The sequence below is a fragment of the Atractosteus spatula genome, chromosome 8, assembly GCF_055471065.1.
Source record: "Atractosteus spatula isolate fAtrSpa1 chromosome 8, fAtrSpa1.hap1, whole genome shotgun sequence".
NCBI lineage: Eukaryota > Metazoa > Chordata > Actinopteri > Semionotiformes > Lepisosteidae > Atractosteus > Atractosteus spatula.
The window spans coordinates 3,577,144-3,590,694 of NC_142713.1; the positions used below are offsets into that span (position 1 = coordinate 3,577,144).

Genomic DNA, 13,551 nt, shown 5'->3' on the forward strand with positions numbered 1-13,551 from the left:
CTGTTTAGTGTCAAGAAAATGCAGAAGCGTTCCTGTGAATCTGTCTCCTGCTAAGCTCTCAGAAAATGTATTTAATGCTATTCAGTAGGTTTGTTAAAAAAATTACAATTTGAGCTTCCCCCTTACTAACAACCTCCAATCTCTACTTTAAGTTGAACACAGATGGAGAAAGTCACCGTTTAGAAATATATAAGCATCTGGGTGGACAGTGCTTTGGACTTTCAAAACGCATGCTGATCAATTACTCATAAAAGTCAAGTCTAGACTTGGTTACCTTTATCTGGAGAAATCTTGTTTTACATATTCCTCAAGGCACTCACTTTGGTGTTGTGGCCTTTAAAGCTGCTCTTGGGAAATGTTTGCCAAATGATTTATGACTTGTGCATCCATCAGACTCATCATTGCAATCTTTATCCTGTGATTTATTGGGCCTCTCTGGATACGAGACAAACGCTCCGCCTGTTTCAGTTCATTTACAAGCCGCGGTTTCGTGGGCGGATTTTGATTTTGAAAAACGTTTTCTCCTTTAATAATTGATGGCAGCTCTCTGTGCCGTCCTACGACTCAAGATGCAGTCCAGTAAATTCTTCAAATCTCCCAGAGGTGGCTGTGGCCCGCGGGCTGCAGTCACTTCAGGCAGATGCTAAATGGAACCGTCCAGCACCATGAGCTGAAACTGTCCAAATATAACAAATATGTCCAAATATGCCTTCAGCCACACCTGAAGAAGGCTCCGCGGCCGAAACGTTGCGTTTTCTTTCTTCTTTTTTTTCCAGCATGGAATAAACCTATTACTTGTTCCTTTGCTGTCCAAATATGTACCTGAGGGTATTTTACATTTTACTGGCGTGCTGAAATCTTTTCCGCCTGATATTTGAATCTCAGCAGGAATATCAACACGCAAGAATTAGGTGAAAGGACTATGGAGTGTTTTAGTCCAAATGTGGCTGAGCCCTCTTGGCTGAGGGCCGACCTCCTGGCCACAGGACAAGCAGGCTGGGACCCCCCCCCTGTGGACAGAGGAGTGACCAAGGGGCAGCTGCAGAGGTGGAGGTGGGGTGGAAGTGGGATACAAAAAGATGTACAGCAAAGCAAGGGAGAAAAGAGGAATAACAAAGGGTAATTATAGTGTTTCAGGAGAGGAAATGACATCAGCAGTGATTGAGAATTAGTCAGCTTGGTGTTGGTGTTGTCATTCCTCCTGAACTTCTGTTGTGAACTCAATTTAAAGGCAGCTCCCCATCCAGCCATTTTGCATCCTGTTGTGGTATTTTTGAACAGGTCTGATTGTCATCTTTGAACAGCAGTATGAGCCGTTCAGACAGGTTGTCATTATAAACGGCAAACTGTTTACCACTGACATACAATATCTGGTCAGATTGAAGATTTTTGAAGAAAGTTTGACTAGGGAGGCTACCAAACAGATTTTAAAGACCTGGTGATTTATACTTCAGGACTAATTGCAACAGCAACAGGTCTGAATTTTCCATTAAAATCCTTGTTAAATCCCAGTGGAATGCGCACCCAGTGCACAGCTTGAATGGGAAGGAGCGGCCTGGCCTACAGCTGCCAGAGCCTGTGATCCTGCCGCAAGGAGAGGGGCAAGGACAGAGACTTGTACTGCTCATTGTGAAAGACACCGACCGAATCAACAGAATGAGCTTTGCTGCTTTTTCATGCAACACATTATAAATAAAGGGAAACCACAAAACTGCATGTTATAAAAGAGGATAGTCCAATCCAGAGTACTGGAACTAATAACATCAGCAGAGGACAGAGTGGTTATCTGTTATCTAGCAAAGGAACAAAATCAGTATCAAAGAAAGCTACTGGTTATTGACAGCTTCACATTTCATCTACTGGTCCTGTAGTAGGTTTTTGAGACTGGCTCTGTGGACAACGAAAGTGAGCAAGGAAGAACTACTGTATATAGTAATAATGAAGAATAATTCCTTACACTTACAGTATATAGCACTTTTCTGGACACTCCACTCAAAGCTCTTTACAGGTAATGGGGAATCCCACTATCACCACCAGTGTGCAGCCCCACCTGGATGATGCGCCAGTCCTCTCCCCACACACCAGCTCTCAGTGGAGAGGAGAGCAGAGGGATGAAGCCAGTTCAGAGAGGGGGGTTATGAGGAGGCCATGATGGGTAAAGGCCAGGGGAAAATTTGGTCAGGATGCCAGGGTAACACCCCTACTCTCTTTGAGAAACATCCTGGTTATTATTATATAGACTGGAGAGAGGAATAACAGTCAGTATATAGCACAAAAGTATTATTCTCAGATAAATGGAAATTGTTGGCCTGTATCTTAGTTAGGAACTCACATAAAATTGAAGGTACCCTGAGTGCAAGCAAACAGGCAGATTCTGATGCATTTCGCCTTTCCCTCAAGAATATCACTAACCGGGACAGGATACATGGTTCAACCTGACAAAGATGCCAAGAATACAGATAATGTAGTGAAAATAACACAAGGAGCCTGATGAAACACAGATGTTGTGGTTTTCACCAAGCCCTGAAGTGAACATTGAAGCCATATGGAGTCTCATGGAGCCTGAGATGGTTTGTTGAAAGTACTACAGGACATTCAGAAAAATACTGCACAGTTGTTCACTGATGCTCCATGAAAACAAGATTTCAGGTTCTATATAAAGCAAAGGGCTTTACCAAATATTTATTTCCTGAACAATCTTTTCACACTTTGAATATCATCTGCAATAATGATTGCGCTTAATTGCTTAGTATAATGTGCATGATAAACCTTATTTGATATTTGTTTCTACAGTATAATCATGTCCAGTTGAGTAAACTATACAGTATATATCAATCATTTTTAACACTAATCGTAAACTGTGATGGGGCTATTCTCTGACAGACTCACAGTGTGACTTCAGTCATGTAAAGCTCCTTAACCATGTCTTCATCTAACTACTGTTAAACAAAAGTGAAGCACTTTTAATTAACGCTTGTTGTGTTTCTCCCCGTGACTTTGAATGTATTTGATCCTGTTTGCAGCCCCCCAAAAACTGAAATTCAGATCAGTGCATAAAAAGAGGGCTTGGACAAACAGGGAGCTGTCGTTACAAGAAAGATGACGACAGAGCCACTATCATTGTACAGTATCTCTGTCCTTGAACATTGTGCCAAGGAAAACACAAACCTCTATTTTTCTAGCAAAACCATCATTGTATTCCCAACATTTTATTGTGTTGGATTATGTATATCAGAGTCTTGCAGCCTGTTCTGGCTCTTGGATCCTTTTACAGGAAATGCCTCTCAAAGACTCCCATTTTAAACGCAACAATAATTACAGACCGTAATGTGATTTTTATAATGCTACAATAATTTATAGACCATTAAAAGCAGATCTCTAAGAAAATGCTCCCTCCATAATCGCTGTTGGAATAGATCCGCTGTGTGAGAGTTGATTTTGCAAACAAAAAGTCTGGGGGAGGGTGTTCTTTTTGTTTTTGGGACTCCTGCTGTAGGTAGTCTCTAAGGCTACGGAAATCCAGGCCTCACTGTGAAAAACAGCTATAGCAAAGTCTCTTGTAAAAAAAAAAAACATCTTCTTCTTGGACATTCACTTCATGTCTAAATGTTTCCCTAAACGTTTTGATTTTCTAAACAAATTTTGTATCAGACGTCCCCTATACAGTATTTCCACTGTAATAACTTAAAGGTAATAACTTAATTATTGTAATAATTTAAAGGTAAAAATACACAGGAATGATCCATCCACAAGACACTTTATATTTTTGAATACTTTTCTTTAGTGCAGAGGCAGAAACAGAGAAAGTTAATTTCCTGAAAATAAAGAGGACCTAGAGATGATATGATAGCCTTTACGTTCATCTATAGTAATATATGAAAGTAATGGCTATCATATGTGATACTTATTTGAAAGCTTTTGTTGCTGAATACTACACAAAAACACGTGTCTACACTACTAAATCACAGTCCAAATGCAGTTTCCAAATAACAAAGATGTTTCACACAATTTATTATTAAGGAAACAAGGGCCTTGAGACAAAAATACACTTGTTCTGACTACAGAGTGCAAACAGTATTAGGTTGAGCACAAACCTCCATTCTTCGTACGCTGTCATTAGAATCATAAAATGATTCTAAATAAAATGGGGGAGCTGGAGCAACACCTATGGTACACCCTGGATGGGATGCCAGTCCATCGCAGGGGACACAGACACACACACTCACACCAGGGTCAGTCCATCACAGGACACACACACACACATACAGTACACTCACAGCAGGGACAATTTTCCCAGAAGTCAAGTAACCTGCCAGCATGGCTTTGGACTGTGGGAGGAAACCGGAGCACCAGCAGGAAACCCGTAGGAACACAGGAGAACATGCAAACTCCACACAGACTGCACCCCAGGTCCAGAATTGAATCCAGGGCCCCAGCATTGAGAGGCCTCAACCCTTACCATCTTGTGAAAAACACGTACACTTCAGGGACCGTCTCTTGAAGTGAGCTTTCTGTGATCTACTTTAACTAGCAATCGCCAGAGATCGGGCTACTGACCGGCTGAGACTGTGGTTGGCAGAGGAAGAAGAAGAGCCAAGAAGAGGAAGAGGAGGAGGTCAGAGAAGACAGACGCAATGCTGCAGCCTTTTTCCGGCAGGCCTCACCGTCACCACCCTATCCCCGGACGGAGACACCCTGTACTTACGGGATGCCAATCTCAAACAGGTTGTTCTGAATCAGCTGCTTGCCCAGCATGATGATGCTCAGCTGGATGCAGAGCTCCATCAGGCAGCCTCCAGGCGCACACTGGCAAGAAACAGAACAGACGGTGGGCAGAGGTCAAGAGGCCACTGGGAGGAAAAACAGCGTGGTTTCACGGCCAGAGACGGTGCCCCCTCGCAGTGCCTTACCTCCTCCATGCGGTAGTGGTTGAAAATGTAAACATAATCTCCAGGTCGGCCTACAAACCTGGGGGGAAAAAAACAGTTCCTTTTATTTTTAAACATAATCGTCCCAGGCTAGTATTCGTCGGCCTGCTTCTCCCATCAAGAACAACCACTCCGTTTATTTTTGTTGACACCGCAGTCAATGTTTCATCACTGGACTCCTGGAGGAGCTGCCTTGTTTGAATTCATCTTCATTAACTTTACACAACATTCTTCTGTTTATTTTGCTCCAACTTGCTCAGAAAGGTCTGGTGCAAGAAACCCTCCTAATCCTCATCTCATTTATCGTCTGTGTTTTTGACTATAACTGCTCTACCCTTATCCCGCTAAACAAGGTAAAGAAATCATCAAGTCAAATTGTATTTATAAGAACATGAGAAGAGTTACAAACAAGAGCAAGCCATCTAACTTGTTTGTTTGTTTTTCAGTACCTAAATGATATAAGGATCTCATCTAACCATTTTGCTGATGGAAGCTGTGGTAACAGCCTTGACATACAGCAGCAGAGTAGCCCGTTTCAAACTCCCATAATCTTTTGAGTAAACTGACGAAGAATAGATGAGCAATTTTTCAATTTATATCCATCTGTCTGATCAAATGCTAATAATTTAACTGATGTTTTTACAAACATACTTTTGAGTAACTCTGTTACCATTTGCACGAAAGGTCCACACATGCAGTAGTATCATATTTTTGTCCTGTCTCAGAAATTTAAAATTGTCACCTACCTTCCCTTGAAAAAGGCAACATAAAAGATCGGTGCATATGAGTTCATAAACTTCAGAAGAAAGGCCTTCAGTATCAGTCGCTCTTCAAAATCTTTCTCTGTCTTGGGAATCTCTGCAGAATACATCAAAACATGATAAAAGCGCATTAGCAGAATGGTGTTATTGACATTCTTACTGATTTCTCAGTTTTGGATGTCTTCTCAATTTCCATGTGAGCTGAGGTCACAAAATACTGTCTTGAGCTTTAAAAAACTGGATCCCACCAACAACCCCTTGAAATCTATTGATCTATCGGCCAATCATGGGTATTTTAAAAAGGAAACATTGGGTTTTTTGTCTATCATTGCAGGCATGGTCTCTACTTAACCTCAATTCAAGCTTGAGAAGAATGGTCTTGGTCTAGTTTATCTCCCTTTTAATGTTCAATTAACCTAATATGTCTTCATATTTGTCTGTCCTTGACACATTTCTGTCAAAGGTGGATGTTTATGGACTGTGCTGGATTCCTCTCCTTTAAGTGAGTAGCCTTTACACTTTTGCTAGGCAGTGTGTCTGCCTTCTTTGCTCAGCGGTTGGACAGAAGGCTAGTTTATCCAGTGTCACACCTGAATGAGTCAGAGTTTACAACTCCCCTGCATGAGCCAAGAGGATTTAAAACGGCAAATAATCACACATCTACAAAAAAAAATTAAAAAATCCCATTTCCCGGATTCTAAAAAACACGTGACTCAGCAAAGTGCCTGTCGCTCAGCCTTAAAGTAAACTAATCTTAGCTTCTAAAAACAACCTTCTAAAGGGAAAGGTGTAGAAGTGGGCCCTACCCACTATGCTGTGCATGTTCCTGCACATCCAACAGCGAAAACGAGTTCTCAAAAGACAGCAGTCACATAACATACAACTCCCCTAGAAAGCATGTATTCATGGTCCTGTACAATAAAGGCAATGGCACAAGCACTGCGAGAATTAGAGTGTGTATTTTGCTCCTGCTTCCAAACGCTGAAGTCCTTATCTGACACTAGAGCATAAAGCACACCATAAAAAATATATGATGTGTGTAATTCTAGCAATGAGGCCATTCAGCACCTGTGGGACCCTTCCCTTAAAAGTTGAATTCTCCATATAAACAGTTCTGAATTACCACTGTAAAACTACAGAAACTGTCACATCCATTAGGATCTCATCGTACAGAGGAGTCTAAAAATAGTGCAATTCAATTCATTCGTTTCTCATACCGGTCTCCAGTAGAATGTTTTTATTTTTGATTAAAAAATTAAAGTGAAGCTCATACAGTACCACACACCAGAATCCCAGATTTTTTTTGTTTATTTTGCTTGTATTCAGCGAATATTATACAGTAGGTGAGAAAGGGCTTGTGGTTTGACCTCAGCTACGGAGTTAATCCGTCGGACTTTCTTTTTCTTTGTATCCGGAAGGTGAAAGAACATTTTTTCGGGGAATGGACTGGTTTTCATCAACAGTGACTTTTGACACAGCAGACCTCCCTCGCGTCAGGATATTAGCACCCTAACACCCTGTTGACAATTTCTGGATTCTAAAGGGAAGCAATGAAAATAAACTAAGGTCTTCGAAATCCCTAAAATCAGCTAAACCCAATCACAATCAGACGGGCTCATGAGTTCTTAAAGTGGACATACAGCACTTTACACACATTAAGTTAACATTCCGGTGGGCAGCTGCATCAGCGTGTCTAGGCTGCAAAGGAACGAGTAATAGGTTTATTCCATGCTGAAAAGTGAAGAAAGAGAACACGTTTCGGCTGTGGAGCCTGAAGAAGGCTCCACAGCCTCAAATCCCATTCCCCGAATCCAAAAACCAGAGTGCCATCCAAAGTGTTATACAGAACCTCGGCATTTTATTTTTGTCTCCTTTCATGACTCAGCAAAAATAAATGTCCGTCACTCAGCCTTAATGTCGGCTAATCTTAATCTCACCGATTTCAGTCAGCCACGTGGCAACAGCTCCGTAAATCTCGTCCAGGATGAGGATAACAACGAGGTTGATGATGACCGCGGTGGCCGTGACAGTGACACGGACATTTGCCTTCGTCTGCGGGTCCGGACTCATTGCTATGATGGCTGAGGTGATTATCCTATAAACGATCACCCCAAACACCGCCGAGAAGGTCACTCCGAACTGGATGAGGAGAGAGAGACAATGCAGAAGTGTACAGTACATTTTCACAAACGGTCAGGTTAAGGATTAAACCCTTCACTGGGGTGATAATTGAGGTGCTGAGAAATATGGCTTTCTAATTTGAGGATGTTGGAAGTTTCTAATAAGGGAAAGAGAGTATATGGGAAAAATTAAATGAATCTTTAAGAACTACTGTCATTTTATGAAGTACTTGAAATGTTATCTTAAGATACGGAGCACTACAACTTCACACTATTCCCCTAATCATATAACAGTATACCATGTACCCTCGCATAAATGATAGTAGTTACAAGATATTAGGAGACAGAAAAAAAGAAATAAGTCAAGCTACTTTTATTTTGTTTGCAAACTGGAGAGAAAAGTTTTTCAAGATGAAATTTCATATAGTGCTCCATGCCTGATTTAATAAGCAAATGACACAATCAGTGTATTACATTTTTATAATAAGAACTGTGGATAAAATATCACAAATTGCACTTGATATACTGTGGGATCTCAGGCGCCCTGCCTCTCAGATTTAATAATAGGATCTACATCGTACTATACGCAAGATAGTCATTCTCAGTACTAAATCACGCATTTACATTTAAGAAACACAAGATCAGGATAATTTGGACACACCATGAATAAGATGGAAGTGAAATTGATGATGTATCCAGGCATCCTGTCTTTCCAGGTTAGCTTCTCTTTCCCAACCTGCAGGAAGAAATGCACAAATGCAATAATGGCGCACATGCAGACGTATGTTTATTGCGGATAAAGGAGAAATGCATTTTGGGACTCACTTTAATGATCCATTATGTTTTTCATGGTGTTGAAGCGGTATTATTGTAGTGCACACCACTGTGATTGTTTGCAACTTACTTTTACTCATTTTGAAAATTCACCAGACTGCAAATGTTAGACATCGGTGAATTTTCTGTGCCATATTTAGCATGATCCAGCAAAACGAGCTATACAGCAATATATCTACCATGCAGGGAGCAGGACCTGGTTGGTCAGACCAGTATGAAAAGGGTCCCAATACACTGTACAAAAACCACAGGATAAAATGAAAATGGCAAAATCATACCAGAAGTTGCAATATAGCAAAGGTAATTATAAAATGCCAATGAAAACAAGTTCTGACATGCTATTTTAAAACATGGTTCAGCCATCCTTATGGGGATGGTGTTAAAGGTTGCTCTGGTCCACGTCTTTCCTTTGAGAAGGTCCTATCAATCATACAGTAATTCATAATCTAGTGAAGGATCGTGAGAGGCCAGTGGCAGAGTTCTCTGGGACGCAAGGTGGTATAAATGTGGATAAAATGTTGGAAAAATAAGGAGAGGTATCATTCAAAGCCATGTGCGTTAAAAAATAGTCTTTACAGACCTTAACAGTAAGCTAGTACAGAGATTTTAAGACAGGAGCTGTATTAATGTCAAAATGAGTCTTGGTCAGAATCTTAGGTACAGAGCTTTGAAAAACATGTTCAAGAAGGATAAGTAGTAACACAGTTTAATAAGACAAAGGCGTGGGCTAGATTCTCCACAGCAGGCCAAATGCAGAAGAGAGATGAATGCTATTCTTGAGATGAAACAAGCAAATAAGTCAGTTAAAATGTGACAAAGGTCATACTGTAGATTGGACTGACCCTTCTTTAAAATCCTCCAGAAACTTCCTTGTGAGCTAAGAAACAGCAGAGAATGTTTTACATTCGCTTAATTTTGAGGGAGAAAGGATGGTGCCATAGTAGAGGCTCCTGCTTGAGAAGTGCAGTGTCCACATCTCTCTCTGGGGTGTTTGCCTATCAACTTCTGCTCGTGTGGATCTTCTCTGTATAAACTAGTGTCCTCTCACCGTCCAAACACATGCTGTCGAGGGTAATGGTCATCTCTAATTAACAAATTTCTAATATAATATCATAAAATAAAGACTCTAAAAAGATATAGTTTTTTTAAAAACAATATTAGTATATCATTTATATGTAATATTACATATTAATGTATTATATATTCATATTATATATTAATAGATAACAAATATAAATGACATTCTTTGTTGATTACATTTCTATCTTTTCTATTATTGCAAGTAAACAATATGCACATATTAGATTTCTACATTTCATGGATACCTAGAGTATAAGGTGTGTTTCAGTTGCCCCGACGTTATGTTTTTTTCAATTTAAACAGTATATATTCCAGTTGTTCTTGCTTATGTATGGACCATGTAATGATAAATAAGTGGGCATGTACATGAAAGTTATATCTGTATATCCTTCCATTATGATGCCCAGTAAACCTCAAAAAGCCATGCGATCAGACACTGAAACAAATCCGTTTAGTGGAAGTGGCGAGGAGTCATTACTGCTGAAGCCGAGTGACTGGCCAGCTTTCTGTGGTCGGGATATCTGCCCACACCAAAAGTCTCCTGGGGCTGGCTCTTATCGCCAGGAGGCAGGGCAGGGGCCCAGAAGAAAAAGCAAAGCAACGTAACACTGTCTACTGCACTTGAATGGCTGTGGAGGAGCCGCCTTCCCAGTCAAGGAAATACTGTAGGTTTCCTTCACTGTAATCTGGAATAAATCAGCACAGTGCCACGGCCTTAAAAAAAAATAGAGACAAACGGGGGCTCTGCAAAGGTTTTTCAAACTCTTCATAGTTGCAAACTTTTCTTTTTAAATGCAGCATGAACCGTTCTATGGAAAAATGCACAACGTCATGCACTGGTAATACCAAGCATGCTGTAAAAGATTCCAAATAATGCAAACTAGGGTATATTTGAATGTGCACGTACAGTAGTGTGTAATAAAATGCATTGCATATACAGTGGTGTGAAAAAGTCTTTGCCCCCTTCCTGATTTCTTATTTTTTTTGCATGTTTGTCACACTGAAATGTTTCAGATCATCAAACAAATTGAAAAATTAGACAAAGATAACACAAGTAAACACAAAATGCAGTTTTTAAATGAAGGTTTTTATTATTAAGGGAAAAAAAAAATCCAAACCTACATGGCCCTGTGTGAAAAAGTGATTGCCCCCCCTGTTAAAACATAAATCAACTGGTTTATCACATCTTTGGAAAGCTGAGTTCAATTTCTCTAGCCACACCCAGGCCTGATTACTGCCACACCTGTTCTCAATCAAGAAATCACTTAAATAGGACCTGCCTGAAAAAGTGAAGTAGACCAAAAGATCCTCAAAAGCTAGACATCATGCTGCGATTCAAACAAATTCAGGAACAAATGAGAAACAGAGTAATTGAGATTTATCAGTCTGGAAAAGGTTATAAAGCCATTTCTAAAGCTCTGGGACTCCAGCGAACCACAGTGAGAGCCATTATCCACAAATGGCAAAAACATGGAACAGTGGTGAACCTTCCCAGGAGTGGCCGGCCAACCAAAATGACCCCAAGAGCGCAGCGACGACTCATCCAAGAGGTCACAAAAAACCCCACAACAACATCCAAAGAACTGCAGGCTTCACTTGCCTCAGTTAAGGTCAGTGTTCATGACTCCACCATAAGAAAGAGACTGGGCAAAAATGGCCTGCATGGCAGAGTTCCAAGACGAAAACCACTGCTGAGCAAAAAGAACATAAAGGCTCGTCTCAGTTTTGCCAGAAAACATCTTGATGATCCCCAAGACTTTTGGGAAAATACTCTGTGGACTGACGAGACAAAAGTTGAACTTTTTGGAAGGTGTGTGTCCCATTACATCTGGTGTAAAAGTAACACAGCATTTCAGAAAAGGAACATCATACCAACAGTAAAATATGGTGGTGGTAGTGTGATGGTCTGGGGCTTTTTTGCTGCTTCAGGACCTGGAAGACTTGCTGTGGTAAATGGAACCATGAATTCTGCTGTCTACCAAAAAATCCTGAAGGAGAATGTCCGGCCATCTGTTCGTGACCTCAAGCTGAAGCGCACTTGGGTTCTGCAGCAGGACAATGATCCAAAACACACCAGCAAGTCCAACTCTGAATGGCTTAAGAAAAACAAAATGAAGACTTTGGAGTGGCCTAGTCAAAGTCCTGACCTGAATCCGATTGAGATGTTGTGGCATGACCTTAAAAAAGCGGTTAAGGCTCGAAAACCCTCCAATGTGGCTGAATTACAACAATTCTGCACAGATGAGTGGGCCAAAATTCCTCCACAGCACTGTAAAAGACTCATTGCCAGTTATCGCAAACGCTTGATTGCAGTTGTTGCTGCTAAGGGTGGCCCAACCAGTTATTAGGTTTAGGGGGCAATCACTTTTTCACACGGGGCCATGTAGGTTTGGATTTTTTTTCCCTTAATAATAAAAACCTTCATTTAAAAACTGCATTTTGTGTTTACTTGTGTTATCTTTGTCTAATATTTCAATTTGTTTGATGATCTGAAACATTTCAGTGTGACAAACATGCAAAAAAATAAGAAATCAGGAAGGGGGCAAACACTTCTTCACACCACTGGCAACTAAAGGCAACGTTTACCATTGCTTGGGGTGTTGAATTCCTGAACTCAAGCAATGTCATAGAGATCAAAAAGGAACATTGATAGGAAGCAAAGTTTGATTATTTCCAGGTCCTTTCACCTTAGACCACTCTTTCAACAGCAAAACGGAGCACTACGCATTCCTCCCACACGGCCACTTTTTGAAACTTGCTTAATTATGAAGACAACAGCACCACCTAGCCCTTGAAGATGAAATAAATTATTTAACCAAATTTATGCAGGCAATCGGTATACCTTTCCAGTGCGTATTTTAGCATTTTTACATCACCCATTGATTTAATGATCCTGAGGAAATGGGAACAACAATAATAATAATAAAAGATGATTCCTTACACTTATATAGAGCTTTTCTGGACTCATCAGTGGGGAGGAGAACCCAGTGATGAAGTCAGTTCATAGGATCATCCCTGTGATGGACCAGTGTCTGACCTGGGAGGTGGAGGGGGGTCTCTTGCTCTCTAGTCCGCTTAACGCTATGCAAACCGAGATCACCTCTGGCTCCATGAGCCGCTATGCTTTGACATGGGCTTTGCCTTCACCTTTCACTCCTTCCTAAACAATCCCCAGTAAATCCAGTCGGGCTCTCAAGCATGACCGACTGCGAATGAATGATTAGAAGGGTACATTCCTTTAGGACAACAGAAAGCCATCTCGTTTCTCTGGTGCTATCCCCAGACATGAATGAGCACATCACATCAGCGCAGGGGGTGGGCTCCGTGAAGGAGTGGCATCCCACAACGAAAGGGAGTTAATCTCTCTGATCACTTCTTACGTAGAAATCAGGGTGAGCTCTGATGTGGTGAGTCATGGTGCGTGTCTTGACTGGACATGACCTCACTCACCTGGGGGGACAAGTGCTTCCTCAAGGTACTAGAGAGCAATGGAGTAGGTGCGTCCCTTCAAAGAATGTGGTGCATCACACTGTTGGTGGACCTCATTGTGAGGTCTAATTCTAATGGCAAGAGCTAAGGTGTGCTGATGTCTCTGTTTACCTAGAAAGAGCAGGACCAGCATATACAGTCCAGTACTCTTTCAACAGGCATCAGTTGGAGATTATACAAATTGGAAAAAGTATGTGCTTTAATAAAAAAGTAAACGTTCCCCCACATTAAGGCACCTAAAGGAATATGAGTAAACCTTGAGGTGATTGATGACTTTTTCACTGTTTCTGACTTTCCTAGGGAAATTAAAGCAGGGGGAAGTGTCTGTGCGAATTCCTG

General features: G+C 41.0%; 1 protein-coding gene across 1 annotated transcript in view; it reads right to left on the minus strand.

Moving 5' to 3' along the window:
- The window catches only part of ano2b (anoctamin 2b), a 121,886-nt gene that overhangs the window by 39,681 nt on the left and 68,654 nt on the right, over window positions 1-13,551 (minus strand). Inside the window, exons 16-20 of the mRNA XM_088923468.1 lie at window positions 8,471-8,545; window positions 7,627-7,828; window positions 5,675-5,786; window positions 4,911-4,968; window positions 4,706-4,806 (exon numbers count right to left, since the gene is read on the minus strand). Coding sequence (XP_088779594.1) covers window positions 4,706-4,806; window positions 4,911-4,968; window positions 5,675-5,786; window positions 7,627-7,828; window positions 8,471-8,545 — 548 coding nt within the window. The remainder of the gene's footprint in view (window positions 1-4,705; window positions 4,807-4,910; window positions 4,969-5,674; window positions 5,787-7,626; window positions 7,829-8,470; window positions 8,546-13,551) is intronic.